The sequence below is a fragment of the Alligator sinensis genome, unplaced genomic scaffold, assembly GCF_000455745.1.
Source record: "Alligator sinensis unplaced genomic scaffold, ASM45574v1 scaffold59_1, whole genome shotgun sequence".
Lineage (NCBI taxonomy): Eukaryota > Metazoa > Chordata > Crocodylia > Alligatoridae > Alligator > Alligator sinensis.
Genome location: NW_005841878.1, coordinates 2,917,403 through 2,931,468, shown reverse-complemented (window position 1 = coordinate 2,931,468; position 14,066 = coordinate 2,917,403). Strand labels below are relative to the sequence as shown.

Below are 14,066 nucleotides of genomic sequence, written 5' to 3'. Positions count from 1 at the left end.
GGTGATAGATAAAGACTGTCATCTTATGTAAAAAAGGTCAATGTTACAAGTTTGTCCCCAAAAGTTTGTTTACATTGTCAAAAAGTATTTTAACATGGAAAAGAATCTAGATTAAAAAAAAACATCTCTTCAGGAGTGAGGAATGAAGAAAAACTGCATTTGGAGTCACCTTTGAATCATTTCGAGCCTGGCAGCAGCTTTGAAACTGCACCTACAAGCAAATCCTAATGCTTACAAGGTAAAGCAACCCAGTGTGTAGCAAGCTTTTTAAGTCTTACCTTATGGATCTGCTATATTACAAGTGACAGACCAGCACATTATTATTGTTACAAAGTTCCCTGAAATAAATGGAAAACCTATACAAGATTCAAGACAAGTTTTTCAATGTAACACAAAAGTGACAGAAGCCCAGTCCCACTGAACAAACCTATATTAAACAACTGTTGAATAAGACCTCTTAAGCTTTTTACAGGTCACAATAAATAGAAGGAAAATATGCAAGACAGACTGCTGTGAAATATTTCAGTTCACTTTTTAAATAGTCTTAGATCTTTAATTATGAAGATAAATAACAGATCATCTGATCCAGTGTTAAACAATTGTGTAAAATGAGTGGCTGATAGTTGTCCCAAAATATCTCCACAGGATTTCCTGTAGAAAAGAATATATAAAAGGTTTCATTTTTCCTATCACAGAAGTCCTTGAGCATCAATTTTTGGTGCTGGATTCTAGCAAGTCTTTGGCCTCGTTTATTTTTGCTGCTAAGTAAGGTGATCCACCTGAAAGAAAAGGGATGGGGGAGAAGATTTATATGTCAGAATGAAAGATGATATCATGCAGTTTAAGGAATCCCTTTAATTACTGGTGATGTCTTTATTAGTCCTCTCCCCCTAAAAATCCTTTAAAAGATAACTTTAATTTTAAAATGTCACTAATATAAATTGAAATACTGGCTGAAGACATGTGATAAATATACAGACAAAATCATAGTCACTGAAAAATAATGCACAGCAGTAATTTCAAAGAAATGAAGTCTTAATAAAATGTCTTATTATCTTCTGAAATGATCTTACACTAGCATCAACCTCCATGATTTAGACTTGAGTTGCATTACTGGTAGCCACATGAAGCAAGGCCCTCTATCTGGAACAGTACATTTAATACTAATAGCTAGGATTTTTTTCCTTAAAAATTATCTGTGAAAAAAACAATTATAAACAAGTTTCTGACAAAGAATCATTAAGATCACACACCAAGCCAATCCCGTTCTAGAGACATGGAAATACCAGCCAAAAACTGTCACATTAAAGGTATTTAAACACGGTATGCCTTCTAACTTCTAGTCTTGAACACTGTCATTGCTTTACGCTCCATCTAACAATTTGATTACAGTTCAGCAGTCTTTTTGTGTTTGTTTTTTCACTCTCCCCTTGAGTGCCAGCCATCTGCCTACAGCCACTGAAAACAACATTAAAAGGTCTATAGTAGTACTTACCACTCCCTAGAATACACCTATATTCTTGTACCTAAAAACATGGTTTCAAAAGCAGTATGCTCTAAACAGCCCTGTCCTATGCATTTGTTCTGATGAATGAAAAATTATGAACAAAAAATTAGAGACACTTATAGGTATTAGTTTTAAAGTAAAAGCAGTTTTAGAAGGAGACAGAGCTGTGGCTTGCAAATCTTAAGAACTTCACTAGGACTTTCAGATCAGAAATTTGAATTGCCACTTACATGTTTCCAGATATAAAACTGTAACAACTGAATAAAGTTATGGAAGCGTTTTTTCTTTTAATCTTGTTTTAACATATTTAGTAAAATATGTGGGATGGGAATGCTTAGATCAGGGCTGCCAAACTAGCAGCCTGTGAGAGGTTAATGTGCAGCCCCTGGGCTCTCACTGACAACTGCTCTCTCACATTGCTCTGGCTGCTTCCTCTAGCTGCCACTTCCTGCTTTTGCCCCAGGAGGACAGGGCAATGTGGGGAGCTGAGGGTAACTGGGGCCATGCCTGGGGGGTGGTAATTGCACTCGCATGGCACAGCAGTGGGCGGAAGTGTTTGTATGGTGGCCCATGCAACATGCAGTTTTCACTGGTAAGGCCCCCAGGGGCTTAGAAGTTGCACAGCCCTGGTTCAGAAAGGTAAGTCATATTTTTCTACTTGGCTTGTTAGCAAACTTACTAAAGTTTTTCTCAAAGAGGAAGAGACAAGAGGATTGAACAATAAAAGATGACAGACTGTAGAAACCAAAAGCAGAGGCATTTTCACCATGTCTTTGTTTTTTTTTAAGTGCCAAGAGTGCTTTTACTCAAAGCAGATTAACATTTTTGAAAGTTTTTTTTACAACATGCAATACCTTTAAGTGCAAGATCAATGAGGGCAGCACTCATATAATCACATGACTGAATTATTTAATACTAGCGCAGGTCTGTATTTCTTGATAATATGAGTTCTTCTTTGTGGGAATGTAAGTATTTATAAAATGATAAATAAAAAGATTTATAAAAAGAAAAATGATTCTTTAGATCAGATATGTCAAATGTATGGCTCACAGCTCTTGTCATCTTTTTTGGATTCACAATCCTAAACATCTACTGATAGAAGTCAATCTGTTCTCCCCCCTCCCCCACCCCTGGGCTTAGGTGGCTAACATTGTATTTTCTGTAACATAGTTGCATTCCCCCCCCATACCTCTAATGTTAGTCCCTTGCTCGGGCGATTTGTTTTTCCCTACTGGCTTTGTCATCTTTTTGGATTCACAATCCTAAACATCTACTAATAAAATTTAGTCTGCAGAGATGGGAGAAGGAACAAAAATTAGAGGGGAGGGCCTGTAGCCTAAATTCTGGGACTGGAGCCCCATTGGCCATTCATGTAGGTAGTAGGGAGGGGCAAATGATTGCTGCGTTAAGCACCTGCTTGTCCTTCTGTCGCTGGATGTAGCCCAAGAGGAGTCCTGAGGTCCGGAGCAGGCCCTGGGGCAAGGTGAGTTTAATTTTGATGCTTTAGATGTTGAAATCTTTTCCTTTAAAAAAACAAAACTATTTAAGAAGTGCCATGCTGGTTCAGACTAATCTAGCCCAGTTATCCTGTCTCCAACAGTAGCAGAAGGGGATGCCAAAGGAGGAGAGCACTGAATCGGATCTCTCTTGAACAGAAGTGCTCAACTTTTTTGCCTGGCGGGCCAGATGGGCAGTGCCTGGTCAGTCCACAGGAAGGAACAGGGGTTGACTCAGCCCAAACCCAGCCCTGTGGAGGTTGGAGAGGGGTGGTGTGGCCCTAACCTGGCCCTATAGAGGAAGGGGGGATGGCCTGACCCTGTAGGGGGAAGGGGCACTGCCCAGCCCAAAAACCTGGCTCTGTGGGGGGTGGGAAGGGGGGAGAGGGCTTGATATAGCCCTAAACCAGACCCATGGTGGGGAAGGAGAGGTGGCCCAGCCCTGTGGGCAGAAGACGGTGTGGCCCAGCCACACCGGGGGGGGGAGGGGGAGGGGCAGGGTGCGTGGCCTGGCTCCAACCCACTGCCCGCTTGAGGTTTGGGAATTTGGCAGCACGGGAGGGTGGCCAAATTAACTGCCACTGCTCCTCCACAGCCAAATGTCCTGACTGTTGGGAGGGTCTGTGGGCTGGATGCTAAGGCTCCATGGGCTGCATCTGGCCTGCAGGCCAGAGGTTGAGCACCCCTGCTCTAGAATGATCATTCAATACCTTCCCTGGCATCCACTATTTTGGTAGCTTTGGTGGGGAGGTTATTTATTTTAAATTTTGATGTCCTCAAATTTCCATTCTTTTTTTCATAAATAGTATGTGTAACAGGTTTTACTCAGCCATTACTGTCCTTTTTTCCTTTAGTTCCAATTGGCTTCTGTGACTGTACACTGTTTTACGTTCTGATCCTAACACTTGAATCCTACAGAAGTCACATGGACGTATGAATTTCCCTTGTGCAGATGCTGTTATGAGTTTAGGATCTATGGCCCCATTTTAAAACTGAAAGCATAGAGGGGAGTTCTTGAGCCTAGAAGTACAATAATTAATATCTATGCTTGTACTCCCAGTTATGGGAGCAGGACTATATTTTTTAGGGTATGTTTGCACAGCACCTGTGGTGGGCTTGGGAGTGTTATTGAAAAGCATGCCCTACCTCCTCCCTCCTACTCAGCACATGGCAAAGCATGGAAAGTAAGCAATGCAGGTAATTTAGCATGGTCTAGATCTGTTCTCAAGCCCTCTGCCTCAGGCATGCTTCCTGATATGTGCACTAGATCTGCTACATTGCCTAATTTTTGGGCACTGGCACATGGTGAGTGGGAGTAAGTGAGCATGGCATGCTTCTCATTGGTGCTTTTAGGCACAGTGTGGAGGCAGTGTACACAAGGCCTTTGTGTTTGTGCATCCCTTGGGAACAATGGAGCTTAGATCCTAACTGGAGTCTCTGGGTGCTATCACAACAGAAATTATGATATTATTTTATTCTAAATTTTAACATACTGAATGCTCTAATAGTATGTGGAACTTGAGCACAGAAAGGTAATTAGCCATGTTCATCTGAAGTCAGGAAGAAGGCAGGCTGGATTTGCACCTTACAGACTAAATAAACCAGAGATGCATAAGCTTTCATAAATGGCAGCTGACTTCAGCAACAGGGATCCTGGTTTTCTCCAATTAAAAAAAATCCCCAATTTTCGGATTTAAAAAAAGCAACTCGAAATTCACATTTTTCCGTGATTAAAATGAAACACCACGTACGTGTGTGTGTGTCTCTTATAGTGGTGTTTCATTTTGATCATGGACAAATGTGGATTTTGGGTTACTTTATTTAATCCTAAAATTGGGGATTTTTTTAATGAAAGAAAAACCAGGATCCCTGTTCACCATATAACATCAGATGCTATATGGTAAAGTAAGCTGCTGTTCATGAAAGCTTATGCATTTCTGATTTACAGATTCATAGACATTAGGGCTAGAAGGGACTTTGTGAGATAATCAGGTCCAGCTCCCTCACCAAGGGGCAGGAAGTCAGTTGGGGTCAGATCACCCCAGCAAGATCAGCATCCAAGTGTTTCTTAAAAGTATCCAAAGTAGGTGCTTGCACCACTGGTGAGGGGAGTCTATTTCAGACTCTGGAGACTCAGACGGTAAAGAAATTTTTCCTTATGGCCAGTCTAAAATGGCCTTCCAGCAATTAAGTTAGTCTGTAAGGTGCAAATGTAGCATTTGAACCATCATGATATATGACATATACGTATATATTCTCTACATATACAATAGCAAATTATTTTCCTTATTTTGGGCTCCAGAGTTTATACATTTGAAAAAGCATTAAAAAGAAAACACACAAAGCAGAATGACAGGGGATGTCTAGTAAGCAAGACTGTTTAGGAATTAAACTAAGGAAACAATAGGGCTAAAATAAACACTATCATTACCAGTGGGCCCAGGTTTTTGTGTGTGTTTATTTTGTTAAGACAGGGGTGAAAACCTGTAAATCCATCAACAAGATATAAAAACCTTCACTTCCCCCTTTTGACTTTTGAAATACAGTGCAACTCTTTACCATCTGTTATTTTAAAGTAGAAACAGCAATGAACATATGGGCTTTCTTTCTCAACCAGCTGTAGTGTAGTTAAAGTTATAATAATAGCCTTTCTGTAAGATAAATTTACGTTAAAAAACCTGGCCAGCAAAGCAACTGCGCCCAGCTTTATAGTTTTCCGGAATGAGTTTACAAAACCAAAAATCCATTCATGATCTACTTAGTGACTGTAAAATATTTCCCTGTGCAAACTCACTTCAAACAGCTCAATGGCATTAACATTAAAGGGGCCTTGAAAGCTACTATCTTCCCTTTTTCTGGTCAACTGCTTGCATCATTAATTGGTGGGCCATGAGCTAAATTTCATGACTGGAACAGTGTTGTTCTAAATAATGACCTGAATGACAAGAGTTGTAACCTACCTCTGTTATAGTTCATGAAGCTTGTTGGTTTTATTTAAAAGAGGCAACCATACATAAACCCAATTTTTTACAAATTAGATATATAGCATAAGATTTTATGATTATAAAGGGTTAGCTAGAATGAGCCTAAAAAACTGAAAGGACCTCATGGTGTGCTCATTTTCACCCAATATTCAGAAAAATAAGAATGGCATACCTTTATCAGGGTGATTCAGAATCATGATTCTCCTGTGAGCTGTTCTAATCTTGGCCTTGCTAGCAGATGGACTGTAAAAATAAATTGAGGTGATTACCATAAATAGTATCATACTCTGACTGAAAATTAAGAGTTTGTACTGGGCTTCACAAAATTAGAACTAGAGATTTTCACCATCTTGTGGACAAAACACATAATTGCACCTTCAAGGAAGTAATAAGATATTTAAAGAACAGTGGAGAGGAAATATGCATTTTTTAAAAAGCCAGTAGACTGGCTTTTGGCTCTTCCAAAATTCTAAGAGTTACTCCCCTATTAAAGTTAATCAATACAATGTATATACTAACAATATGTAGAGAAAACATATATAAGGCCTATTTTCTCCCTTTATTTGTTAAGAGTGCCAGTAAAACTGCTTTTCTGGAAAATGGTTATTTGTATGACTAATGACTAAGTGTCTCGTGTTTATATACAAGTGTATAAAATATAGTAATATTAAATAATTCCTCATTCTGGTGAGGTCTGAAAACCATGCATTTATTATTTTTGCAAATGTGCTCAATGTGTTACACTTGGGGACATGTTGATTTACAAGTGCTACATAATGTTGTTCCATTCAATGACAGGTAGATAAAATATGCACTTTAACTAAATTAAATATGTACCTTACCAGACAAATAACCACTTATGGATGCAATGGACCAATACAGGCTCTGGTGTGCGGAAGAATGTTTATATTTAAATCTGCATGATTTAGTTCTTTGAATTTGTTAGCATGGATAATGCAGCTATCATTTGCAATGTTTTTCATTTCTTGAGATGCCTGGTTAATCAGCAACAATCTAATTAATCAGTTACTATCTTTGTGGATTTAACCCTAGTCTGTGCTGGAATGCAAAGTCTCAGCCTAAATATATTAATGAAGTAAACAACCTGTAAGCAGTCTCTTAAGAGTTCTACAGATCTACAAAGGATCTGGCAATAACCCCTATAAGTTAAGCCAAGCTATCTCAGTTGCAGGGCCAAACCCATTATTAATTTTTTAATAAAACTACTCTGAAACAATTTTCCCTCCCTTACATTGGAGACAGCAGTAGCTGCTCTATAGTTAAAGCAGAGTTATATTCTACTCTTAAGAGTTTCAACTCTAGAGGTCTCTTGCTTTTTCTCCACTCTGCATCAGGACAGTAGTACTGCCAGAGCTCTTAACATGCACAAATATTTAAACCTGGGGTTTGGGCTCTCTTGCCCCGCTAGCATTCCAAAGATCAAAATCACCAGTATATTCTGACTGTTTAAACATTCTGCCTGTGCAAAACGTGGTTAAACCATCAGTAAATTCTGACTGCATCATGCAATGTGACTGTGTCAATGAATCTGTTCCTAAAATTACAATTTAATAAGTGATTTAAAGTTGCCAATGCACATCCTGTAATTAGAAATATTTGATGGTATTACGCCCTTTGTGGCTCTGTCTTAATTTTCATATTTTAAATATTTGCTAGAATTTCCATACATTTAAAATATTAACATGAAAAATTACACTGAAATATACTTGTTGATGATACAAACCCACAACCTTAAGGAAGAGGAATGGTGTTATCTTTGAAATGTAACCTAAATCTTCAGCTGCATTGATTTACAATGCTTTGTTTTAGGGATAATTACAATATCCCTGTAATGTGCCTGACCCTTAAGTTATGGACCCTTAAGATATCTGTAACTTAAGTCCTGCCTGATGTGGGCACACGGGCCTGTTCTGTATCCTTGGCTCTTTCAAACAGAGTAAAACAAAAGCAAATTAAGGATCCACTGAAAGAAAGACAATAAAAGATGTTAATGCATTTTTTGATATATTAACACAATATAGACTGTGGTCACAGTTCACACCTGGTCTCTCCAATTTTCAAGTAAAATTGTGATGATAAGGGTACATGATGGTCTGCTAGAGATTTTGAAAGTGCTCTGCTGGTATATAAATGTCTGGGAACACTGATCTACAGTGTTGCAGATGTCAATTTTTAGAGAGATTGGAGTAGGTAATCATGCTAGCACACCACGTGCTATTTTGATTTTATCAGTAGCATTAAGTTTTCTGCAGCAGTGTGTCTGGCCTGAAAGTGTCAACAAACTGTATAGTTTATTTTTTATCATCATCATCATCATCTTCACAGCTTAAATAGAATCTTAAAATGGTTTTCAAAACAGAAGTTATAACTATGGCCAGATATTGCCACAAATTCTTGCACCATGTATTTTTCCATTCAAGTTTGGTCAAAGAACAAAAATGGTACTAATAGAGCACACCTACCTTATGCCTAAAATGAGACTAGCTTCTCGCCTACTCATTTTCTGTTCAAATCCACCTTTATAGTAGGATGAAAGACTCTACAGGGAAGAGAAAAGCCAGAAAATAATTAGTTCCATGCACGTGTCATGACCTCAATCCTATTATTTGACCCTAGCTAAGGTACTGCATTTGACTAGAACAGCTTTTAAAGTGATAAATCTACTGAAAAACAGATATGGGCAGAAAGGAATTCTATAGTGTTAACTCACAGAAAATCTGAACCTCACAAAAGTTATAGGGTTGTGTTTTATAATGTTGGAAAAATGATAAAGGACAGTGATTGCTGCAGCCATCAGTTTGGTTGATTGAGAGTGCCTGCCCTTAAGCAGGGGAACCTCGCAGTCTAGATTTTGCACAGAGAGAAAATGTGTGTTAATGTATGTGGTACATAGATTCATGATTTCATTCTCCCTGACATTTGGGACTAGCTTTTGATCTGGTATGTATTATTACCTCAAAACTGACAAGGACATCTTTAGTACTGTCAAACCCCCCCAACAACAACAACACCAACTGGCAAGGAGCTCAATATCAGAATTGTTCAAAGGGTGATAGGTGCCCTTTTCAAAAACAACCAAGCAACTCAGAAGCTGGTGTTCCATTTTCAAGAGACTTAGGCACCTACATGCTTTTAAAAGTGATGTCCAACATTCCTGTCCCACACCTTTAATAGGACTGTACAGTACTAGGTTGGTGGTGAGGGAAAAGAGTGCTTCCACCTTGAATTACCTCATTCAATGAGGTTTAGCTAAAGTACCCCCGCAACCATTTTAAAATATGTGGGAGGCTTAATACGCATGACAGTGATAGTACACTGGAGCATTCTAACTAGAACGCAAATGAGCACATGTATAGGCAGCAAAAGGAAATTGGACATAAAAGTCACGTTTTTTCTACGTGAGGGTTTGGTCAATAGAGGTCAAAGCATTATGGAAAATATAGCTGATGGGCAGTTTTTTAAACATTAAGGAAGAGACATTTTGCTTTACACGTGCTATTAATAGTAGAATAGATAAGCTGTCCACCTGCTGATACTTCAAGTTCTGCAGCCTTATTACCAGGGTCCCTTATATGTTGTGGTTTAATAGGTCATGCAAGTTAATTGTTTCTTGCATGTGCCCTATTAAAGGGTGTAAAGAAAATATGAAATAGTTTTGGTTTGATCTATGAAGCATGTACTTTCTCTTGCCAATTTGGGCTACGATACATTTAAAATCTTTCCCTAGCACTGTTATCACAAGGGATCCTAGTTTTCTCTGATGAAAAAAAAAATATCCCCAATTTTCAGATTAAAAAAGTAACCCAAAATCCATATTTTTCTGTGATTAAAATGAAACACCACTAATATATATCTATCTATACACACACGTGTGTGTGTGTATCCATCCCTGTGTGTGGACTATGCATGTATTATTATCATCCCTGTATGTGGACTAAATATGTATTATATATATATATCCAAATATCCCTGTATGCGGACTAAGCATCACATTGGCCACGTCAAGATAAGTGCGGCTGTGCAGTACGTGGCGCTGCAGACATGTCTGCAGCGCCACATACTGCACATTCAGGTGTTCTCTGTGATGCAAGGTAGCACGCAAAAAAAAAGGAGGGCGGCACACATGGGGATAGTATACACCGCCCAAAACCAGAGCCAGGTCAGATGGAGTCACACTCTGACTGCCAGCCCGATTCCAAGCGGGAGGATCACTGCTGCTGCAGCCCTAGGAGGTCCTCAGGATCCCAGGTAAGGCTCCTGGGACCAGCCCAGTGCTGGCCCCAGCCTGCCCTACCCCACCCACGGTAACTTGCTGTGTGCCAGATGGTACGTGACACAGGTGTTCCCCAGAGACAACTATCAGCCGCTGCTTCTTGTCCTTGGAGAAACAAATGTCCATGCTTGTGTGGATGCGTTCATTGTGTCTGTTTCTTTTTAAGCGTTATGTCTCAGCATCTCCAAACACACTCATTGAAAAGATGACACAAGAAAATGCCACAAAACAGATGTTATATAATAGCTAGTTATTAGAGTTATAATGTACTGTACATGTCGTGAACCCCAAGATCACTTTCATTTTCACAGACTTTCTACCTTCTTCACTTTATGACACTTGGAGAAGCCCATTACAAACTTGATTACCCTGTTAACTTCATTGAACCACAGATGATCTGACCCCCTCCCCCCCAATCTGATTTTTAGCATCAGTCTTATGATACTCTGAGAGAAGAGCAGCGACCAAGGAGAAGCAAACAGGATACAGTGGAGTCGCATCATACACGCATTTAACTTACACGAATTTAACTACACGTGCTCGGCAAAAAAAAGAGAGAGAAAAACAACAATTTAAATAGTGCGGGCGATTCCGCCTGCCATTCCACTCAGAGTTCCCGCCTCTCATAATGTGAGCATCTCGCCGCGCTGAGTGTGATTCTAGTGTTTAAAGATACGTATTTTTTGTACAACATGGCCCCTAAACGCAAGCCAACTACTTCATCTGGTGCTCAACTGAAGAAACAGTGATCTGTTCCAACGTTGGCGGAAAAACTGGCTGTGTTGGACTTATTGAGAGACGGTATGTTGGTCTCCAACGTGGCGCACTCTTCTTGACCTACTGCTCACGAACAGGGAAGACTTGGTGGGGAATATAGAAGTGGATGGCAATTTGGCCAGAAGTGACCACGAGATGATCGAGTTCAGGATCCTGACAAAAGGAAGAAAGACGAGCAGCAGAATATGGACCCTAGACTTTAGAAAAGTAGACTTTGACTTTCTTAGGGAACTGATGGGCAGGATCCCCTGGGAAGCCAGTCTAGGAGGAAAGGGGTCCAGGAGAGCTGGTTGTATTTTAAAGAAGCCTTAATGGCGCAGGAACAAGCCATCCTGATGAACAGGAAGAATAGCTAATGTGGCAAGCAACCAGCTTGACTTAGGGCAGAACTTTTTGGTGAGCTTAAACACAAAAAGGGCACTTACCAGAAATGGAAGCTTGGATAAACAACTTGGGAGGAATATAAGAATATTGTTCAGGCATGCAGGGATGAAGTCGGGAAGGCCAAAGCTCATTTGGAGTTGCAGCTAGCAAGGGATATGAAGGGTAACAAGAAGGATTTCTACAAGTATGTTAGCAACAAGAGGAAGGTCAGGAAAAGTCTCTTACTGAATGGGGGAGGCAACCTAGTAACAGATGAAGAAAAGGCTGAAGTACTCAATGCTTCTTTTACCTCGGTCTTCACAGACACAGTCAGCTCCCAGACTACTGCACTAGGCAGCACATTTTGAGGAAAAGGTCATCAGTCATCAGTGGTGAAAGAAAAGATTAGGGACTGTTTAAAAAAGCTGGACGTGTACAAGTCCATGTGCTGGATGCAATGAATCTGAGGGTGCTGAGGGAGCTGGCTGCTGTGATTGCAGAGCCACTGGCCATTATCTTTGAAAACTTGTGGTGATCCTGGAGGTCCTGGACAATTGAAAAAAGGCAAATATAGTATCCATCTTTAAGAAAAGGAAGGAGGATCCAGGGACCTACAGACCAGTCAGCCTCACCCCAATCCCCAGAAAAATCATGGAGCAGGTCCTCAAAGAATCCATTTCTAAACAATTGGAGAAGAAAGTGATTAGGAATAGTCAGCATGGATTCACCAAGGGCAAGTCATGCCTGACCAACCTAATTGCCTTCTATGATGAGATACCTGGATGAGATACCTGTGGATACGGGGAAAGCAGTGGACATAATATACCTTGACTTCAGCAAGGCTTTTGATACCATCTTCAACAGCATTCTTGCAAGCATGCTGAGGAAGATGGTTTGGATGAATGGACTGTAAGGTGAATAGAAAACTGGCTGGATTGTTGGGCTCAACGGGTAATAATCAATGGCTTAATGTCTAGGTGGCACCCGTTATCAAGTGGAGTGCCTCAAGGGTCGGTCCTGGGGCTGGTTTTGTTCAATATCTTCATTAATGATCTGGAAGATGGGATGGATTGCACCCTCAGCAAGCTTGCAAATGAAACCAAACTGGAGGTATAGTAAATTCACTGGAGGGTAGGGATAGGATTCAGAGTGACCTAGACAAATTGGAGGATTGGGCTAAAAGAAATCTCCGAGGTTCAACAAGGACAAGGGCAAAGTCCTGCACTTAGGATGGAAGAATCCCATTTACTGCTATAGCCTGGGGACTGATTGGCTAAGGAGCAGCTCTGCAGAAAACGACCTGGGGGTTACAGTGAACAATAAGATGGATATGAATCAGCATTGTGCTCTTGTTGCCAAGAAAGCTAACAGTATACTGGACTGCATTGGTAGGAGCCTTGCCAGCAGATTGAGGGAAGCAACTATTCCCCTCTATTCTGTACTAGTGAGGCCACATCTGGAGTACTGTGTCCAGTTTTGCCCCCCCATAGAAAGGATATGGACAAATTGGAGTGTGTCCAACGGACGGCAATGAAAATGGTAAGGGGGCTGGGGCACATGACTTATGAGGAAAGGCTGAGGGAACTAGGTTTATTTAGTCCACAGAAGAGAAGGCGGGATCTGATAGCAGACTTTAACTACTTGAAGGGTGGTTCCGAAGAGGATGGAGCTAGATTGTTCTCAGTGGTGACAGATGACAGAAAAAGGAGCAATGGTCTCAAGGGAGTTTTACGATGGATATTATGAGAAACTCTCTCACTAAGAGGGTGGCGAAGTACTGGAATAGGTTCCCTAGGGAGGTGGTGTAATCTCTATCCTTGGAGGTTTTTAAGACCTGGCTTGATAAAGCCCTGGCTGGAATAATCTAGTTGGGAATGGTCCTGCTTTGAGCAGGGGGTTGGACTAAATGACCTCCTGAGGTCCCTTCTAATCCTAATTTTCTATGATTCTATGAATCTGAATCCAACTGGGAAAGAACAGATTGTAAAATAATATTGTACCTCATGTTTGCTACGGAGAAGACATTTTTTCCCTTCTTGAATAGGGAAATTCCATGACTGAAGGGTACATGGGCTAGAGGGTTTTTTTCTTAGAATGAATACTTTTAACAGTTGTATTTTCATATACATCAATTCAACTAAGATACCTCTTTTCACTAATTACTAGGGGTGCACTGATAAAGATTTTTGGGGGTGATACCGATAGCCGATTTTTGATACAGCTGCATGCAGCTGGTAAGTCTGGTGTGGTGGAAGGTGGGGGTGGGGAAGGAAAGGGACGTGGGGGCACTGATCAAGGCCTCCGCAGTGAAGGAGGGAGTGGGGCTGGGGCTTGGGAAAGCACTACCCAGCTGGGGCAGGGCAGCTCTCACTGCTGTGCACATCCCAGGAGGTGATGGAGGGGGGGTGCCCCTGATCTGGCAGGGTGCAGGCAGGACGGGCTGAAGCTGTGGGCTGGGACTGACACCACGGGCTGACCAGGCAGGCAGTGCTTGGAGAGGGCTATGGGGGAGGGAGGCAGTCACCCCAAAAATCACCGTATACACCCCATAGCCCTCCTCCCAGTGCTGTCTCTGCCTGCCCCATGCAGATCTGGGGGCACACGCTTCCCCATGCCCTCCTGGACGAGCGATGGGATCAGTGGCG

At 41.1% G+C, this 14,066-nt stretch overlaps 1 protein-coding gene across 2 annotated transcripts in view; it reads right to left on the bottom strand.

Moving 5' to 3' along the window:
* Window positions 1–526: 526 nt before the first annotated feature.
* Window positions 527–14,066, bottom strand: part of DNAJC15 (DnaJ heat shock protein family (Hsp40) member C15) — a 29,036-nt gene continuing 15,496 nt past the window's right edge. Inside the window, exons 4-7 of one of the 2 annotated variants that reach the window (XR_323079.3) lie at window positions 8,471–8,547; window positions 6,160–6,230; window positions 2,921–3,030; window positions 527–779 (exon numbers count right to left, since the gene is read on the bottom strand). Coding sequence is in view for 1 of the 2 variants with exons in the window: in XM_006017316.3 (XP_006017378.1) it covers window positions 709–779; window positions 6,160–6,230; window positions 8,471–8,547 (219 nt within the window). In the remaining variant the exon portion in view is untranslated. The remainder of the gene's footprint in view (window positions 780–2,920; window positions 3,031–6,159; window positions 6,231–8,470; window positions 8,548–14,066) is intronic. The other variant, XM_006017316.3, reaches the window with a different exon arrangement.